Source organism: Oratosquilla oratoria, chromosome 13 (genome assembly GCF_046742065.1).
Source record: "Oratosquilla oratoria isolate Oo_2021 chromosome 13, ASM4674206v1, whole genome shotgun sequence".
Lineage (NCBI taxonomy): Eukaryota > Metazoa > Arthropoda > Malacostraca > Stomatopoda > Squillidae > Oratosquilla > Oratosquilla oratoria.
Window position 1 is genome coordinate 59,496,276 of NC_134789.1, and position 6,575 is coordinate 59,502,850.

The 6,575-nt window shown below is 40.2% G+C and overlaps 1 protein-coding gene across 1 annotated transcript in view; it reads right to left on the reverse strand.

Moving 5' to 3' along the window:
* The window catches only part of LOC143032440 (organic anion transporter 3-like), a 40,046-nt gene extending 33,964 nt beyond the window's left edge, over window positions 1-6,082 (reverse strand). Inside the window, exon 1 of the mRNA XM_076197225.1 lies at window positions 5,920-6,082. Coding sequence (XP_076053340.1) covers window positions 5,920-5,973 — 54 coding nt within the window. The 5' untranslated portion in view covers window positions 5,974-6,082. The remainder of the gene's footprint in view (window positions 1-5,919) is intronic.
* Window positions 6,083-6,575: the final 493 nt, after the last annotated feature.

A 6,575-nucleotide genomic window follows, 5' to 3' on the forward strand; every position in this document is an offset into this window, starting at 1 on the left:
CATTCACCCCTGTCTTCTGTCCTCTCCCGTCCTTCCTCAACAGACATTCCCCTCTTCCCCAAAGCCCCCTTCACCCCAACCATCCATCACATCCTAGGACGTCCCCTCATGTTAACTCCCTCCACATCTGCCTTCCATACCTCCTTTACTAGTCTTTCTTCACTCATTCTTTCCATGTGTCCAAACCATCCTAATACTCTTTCATCAACCCTATCTCCCAACTCCCTTTCCACCCCTGTTCTCCTCCTCATCTCCTCATTTCTCACTCTATCTAGCCTAGTAACCCCCATCATACTTCTCAGACACCTCATCTCAAACACATTCAAGCTCCTTCTCTCTTCCTCTCTTATGTTCCATGTTTCTGCTCCATACAGTGCTGTTGGCACAATCACTCCTTCATACAGTCTCCTCTTAGCATCCATTCCCAAATTTCTATTCCTCATTACACTTTTTAATCCACCAAGGCATTTACTCGCTTCTCTCAATCTACAATCTACCTCCACCTTTACTCCACCTTTTCCTGCCACATTTGCACCCAAGTATCTAAAACTATCCACTTCCTCCAGTTGCTCTCCCTTAATGCTCACTTCCAGATTACTGCCACTTTCACCCCTTGTACATCTCATCACCTTACTTTTACCCACATTTATCTTCAGCTTTCTTCTATCACACACTCTCCCAAACTCTGTCACCAACTTTCTCAATCCCTCCAGTTGTAATATATAGGTAAAATGTACCAATCCTAATCATAAGGTACAAGGTGATGAACCAGTAAAACTGAGAAGTTGAGATATTTCAATCTTAACTTTATAACATCTGTGATGCCTTCGATCTTGAGCACATGAAGAGACATCTTGGGAGAAGGGGTGAGGAAATTCCTGAGCAAATAGGAGATACTTAAACTCAATAAGGCACTGTAACTAACTGCTAAATTTCCACAACAGTTGCTGGAAATAAGGGGGAGGGAAAATATCAAGAAGTAGTTACTAGAGGCCTTAAGACTTCCAGCGGTTCCATAGAGCAAAGGAAAGTAATGGCTGAAATGGCTGAAAAGAGACGAAAGAAAATGGGAAGCATGCAGTGTCAGCGATTCCACAGAGCGAAGGAAAATGGTAACCGAAAGGGCTGAAAGGAGACGAAAGAAGATGGGAAGTAATAGGAAGTGTGTCACAACGCAAAATTGTGACAACATTGGGATGAAGGGAGAGAAGTGAAATCCTCCCCAATGAGGGAAATAACAGTAACATGGAAAGAAATAATGGATCAAATAATGAACCTTGATGTCAGGAAATCGCCCAGCCTGGATGGAATAGCAAATTGGATATTAAAAGAATGTAAAGAAGAACTAGCAGACAAAATATATGAGGTGTCCAGTGGTAAAGGGACGACATAGCCAATTCAACAATTTTGAGTTAGCCCTAGAAAATTATTGAGAAATCCATTTTCTATGATTTCCACATACTGGCCAAGAAATATCTTGTCAAGATGACACAAGAAAACTTTTTTTTACTTTGGTGCACAACAGGCGCATGTAACAAAAGCCAGGGTGCAAGGGTCTTGCTTCAAAGATGCCAAGATGTTTGTTGTCAACTCTGACAACAAGGCAGGGTTCAAAATCAAGAATGGTTATGGGACTTGTGAGCCCACCTTTGTGAAGCTGCAAAAGGGGAAGCAGAGCGAGTATGATGCTCAAAAGTTTTTCCTACCTGGTGTACCTCTTCAGCAACTGTATAAGAAGCCAATCAAGCTGACTAAAGAGAAGTTTAAAGATGTGATGGATCTAAGTCACTATGTTCACCCATCATTTAAGGATTTCTACGATGACCTTTGTCGGGGACAAGAGTCCTTGTTGGAAGATGACGTCACCACCACCGGGGAGCAAGAGGACAACCCGGATGACGACATCATCGATTATGATTAACCCCCCGCCCCAATGTTTCCACTGGCGCTTACTCTGCACAAATGAGGATGTAAGTGTTTGTAGTAATTATCTGACAATAATCTATGAACCATTTGCATTGGGAACCGAGGGAAAAATACTGTAAATGTGTGGTATGTTAAAATTGCCAATCTATAAAAACTCATAGAATTTTTGTTTTTAGGTTTACAATGAAATGGTTCATAGTGTATTTATGGTGAACAAAGGAGCTTTTAAGATTGTAAAAAAATTGGGTTTTCCTATTTTCATAACTGTTTTGCATACTGGGGTATGCAAATTTTGGTGTGTTATGATTTTCTTTTCCAACACAACATTGTTTTTTCGTTTTTTCGTTTTTCGTATATGGCTAGGCAAGACAAGTAAAATACATATAAACATGGATGTAATAAGTCAAGAGAAATGTCCAGTATCGATAGTTCAACTTTGAACGCGTTTTACTCAAAATCAGGTATTGGCGATGTCGCCCCTTTACCTCCGGACGCCTCATATAACATAATAAGTTGCTCACACAAAGAAGGAAAAATACTAGAAGACTGGAAAAATGCCAATATCATACCAATTTATAAAGGAGGAAATAAGGAAGACTTAACTAATTATAGGCCAGTTTCCCTTATAAGCACAGTAGCTAAGATTTATGAGGAGAACAATATCCTAAATCCAACACAATTTGGTTTTAGACAGGGATGATCATGTACAACAAATTTGATCTGTTTTTACTCAAGACTACGAGACATAATACAAGAAAGGGATGTATGGGCTGATTGTACATTCCTAGATCTACAAAAAACTATTAACCTCTTCACTCCGGGGCACATCGCACATCTGGTAGTATTAGCTGCCCAACGTGCAATGTTGCTTAATAATAATCGAATTATGAAAAATAAAGTCTGTGCCAATTTGTTCGTCCTCTTTCCCCCGTGAATTTTGATAACAATAGAAAATATGATGAAGCCAGTGTAGAGATAATGGCGGTTACGTAGATACGACTACAATAAATATAATCAAGACGCCGATGTCGGCATCATCGCGTACCCACTTGCTCCTCATGACGCCTATGTAGGCATCACCGTATGGAAGTGGTTAAGAAAACTGGAAACCATAGGAGGGATAAAAGGTAAACTACGGAAATGGATGGAGGACTTTTTGCATGGAAGAAAAATTTAAGTAGTGCTCAGAGATAAGAGTTCTACTAGGGAAAAGGTAATTAGTGGAGTTCCACAAGGATCAGTATTGGCCCCAATAATGTTTGCTATGTGAACGACATGGATGAGGTGTGGAATGTTAGATGAGCTTCTTTGAAGATGATGCAAAATTATTAAAGAAAGTGAGTACTGGAATGGATTGTGACTCACCATAGATCTGAACAGGGTCTGGGAATGGAGTCAGAAGTGGGAAGTGGACTTCAACATTAAGAAATGTAGCATAATGGAATTTGGAAAAAGTATAAAAAGGATATCAGGACAATATAAGATTGGTGAAAAGGAAGTAATGAAAGTGGGATCTGAAAAAGACCTGGGGGTGATCATCACAAAAGATATGTCCCCTGACAAACATATAAACAAAATTGTTGGCAAAACCGACAATTTGCTAAGATTGATAAAAGTGGCTTTTACTTACTTGAATGAAGAAATGGTAAAGAAAATACTAGTCACATTGATAAGGCCTAAATTGGAGCATACAGCAACACTATGGTCACCCAGTACTAAAAAGAATATAAGGAAAATTGAAAGAGTCCAGAGAGCAACTATGAAGATGGCCCCAGCACTATCAAAAATGTCATATGAAGAAAGATTGTCAAAACTAGAACTACCGACTCCAGAACAAAGAAGAGAAAGAGGTGACTTGTTGACCATCTACAGAATCATGAGAGGCATGGAAGTCCTTGATAGAGATGACTTACTAAATTGGGATAAGAGAAACACAAGAGGACATGGAAAGAAACTCAAAAAGGACAGTTATAGAAGAGACCTGAAAAAAACAGCTTTCCCCACAGAGTGGTGGATGTATGGAACATACTAGATGAAACAATAGTGTGTGCAAAAACAATACAAGAATTTAAGAGCAAATTAGATATGGCAAGATACAGAGACAGGACACCACAAGTGTAGCTCCCCTTCCCATATGATACAACTAGGTAAATATGACTAAGAAATACACACATATATACACATTATACAGGTAGTCGTCGACTTACGATTGGGTTAGGTTCTGACTGACCAGTCGTAAATAGATTCGGTCGCAAGTCGGTCTTTGTTATGAATGTATGGGTATAAATGTTAGGATTATCCATCATACCCCAGAGAAGAACCACTCGCTATAATTTGAGGCATTCATATTCCAGCCTTGACTTCTGTTTGGGCGTATTAAGCAGTCATCCTTTAATCAATACGCTGTGGTTCATGGCTGCTTACTCTCAGCCAATCGACGCACACAACGCGAGCTCAGACGGGACGAGCTAGCTGCATACCCAAAAGTAGCGACCATGAGTTACGGGTCAGAGCAACAACACCAACTGCCAACCAGTATGCAGGATGCGAGCTGGCTTGGCCGTCTCGAGCCGTCTTGATGGTATGTAAGGCCTGACGGAACCCGTTAAAAGCACTGATCGCCTCGGAACCCAATGAACATCATCACTTCCAGTAGCCGTGTCTCTTGCCACCCACAAAGCCGCAGTCATCACCTTGGAGCCTCTCCCAGCTGTTTGGTTCATGAGCACTGAGCTCAACATTCGTCTTTCTTTTTGTACCCGGAGCCAGAGGTCACTCCCCACTCAGCACCAAACACTTGGCGAATTGCTACAGTCAAACCGTGGTTTCATGGGCCGCGCCACTGTCTTCTGGTGTTTACCCTTTGGACATCCACCTACCTGGCATCTATCAATCCTGACAAAGACTGATTTGGTGCACCACGTGAGTGCAGGGTCGTAATCAGTGGCGGGAAACGTTTATTTTTGTGAGTGGTACTATGCCATGCCAATGAAACTTGTTCATTTTTTAAGTGCATGATAATAACTCGGACAAACTGGTCATTGAGCAATCATGGTGACATAACACAACCCTAGTGCAGCCCCACCTTCATTTCAAACTATCCTCAAATTTCCTTCCCTACCATAACACAAGATCTATTACTTAAGTTAAACCTTCTGACCACCCTGAATAGCCTCCCCTCTTTTCCATACATCTATATACATAAACTGGAGGTGATAAAGAGGAAAACTATGATGATTCCTTGTATGAAAATTTGATCTTTTGAAGAAAGACTGAACAAAATGAATCTGACCACACTGGAAGAGAGACGTGTGTGGGAAATTTGATCATGATGTACATAGGAGTAAGGAGTTTCATAAAAAATCTTATCAAGGGATGACAGAAAGACATGGTTACAAAATAAAGAAGACAACATGTAACTGAGACAAATAAAGTTTTCAGTGTATGTGTATGGAGCCTTGGAATGGCTTATGATAAAAGTATGTAACACAAAACTAGATATACTATACTTTTCTACCATTTGGCGAGCGAGAATGATGCCTGCCACCCAGACGGTCGTAAGGTCAATCAGTAAGTCGCATAGGTCGTAAGTCGACAACTCCTGTATGTACATATCCACGTATGCATCTACATACATCAAGATGAAGCTTTCCCCTAAACAAATGTTAAGATTATAAGAAGAATTCTGTTTGACAGTGTTTAGTTTGATCTTGTTCCTTTAATGATTAGTCAATAGTGGAATGAATTCATCCAATTTGAAACACTGCAAAACTGCCCTTTGTTTGGAAACTTAAAACTCATAAGTATGGGAATAGAAGGCCTGGGCAAGATTGTGACAGAAATTTCCAGTGGAAATGTCAGGAGTACTACACATTTTGATGGAATCTATGTGGGAAGGAAATGGAAACAGGAGGAGTATCTGGTAGTGGATGGTCTCTTTTAAGAAGGAGATGCACAGTCACTAAGCTCAGAAGAGAGGTGACCTTACCATACCTCCATCAGTCCAGTGAAGATCATATAGAGGAACGTATTGACGTCAAAGATCATGCCATAGATGGAGAGACCACGGTAGATGACATAGGAGCAGACATAGTTCAAGTAGAGGACGAGGATGATCTTCCGTAATTTTGGAGTCCTGGGAAAGAAGGTTCAAGTGAGTACTCAAGTATGCAGTGAGGCATGGTTCCAGAACTTCTAACAGAGGAAGTACTTAAGTTAATACTCCAGTAAGGTACAAAAGTGAGGTGTGGTTCCAAAATTTCTGATAGAGGAAATGGTTTGGGTTGATACTTAAGTATAGTACAAAGGTAAATGATCTTGAGACGTTTTAGAATCCTGACATAGGAAGTAGCTCACTTTTGATGTCAGGTACAGTATACTGTTACTTGCAGTTTCAGAATTCTGACAGAGGGAGTAGCTAAAATCATCACTCAAGTAATGTTAATTTTTTCATAAGAATGTGTATCCTTATGTTACAGCACTTACAGAATTAATTAGACAACTGAGACTATTGTGTGTCTCATGGCTCATGCCACAAACTGCACAGTAGTTACATACATATACCAAAGGCTTTTTCCCCCTTACACAGGAGGTAGCAAAAAAAAAAAAAAAAAAAAAAAAAAAAAAAAAAAAAGGCATAGAAACCACTC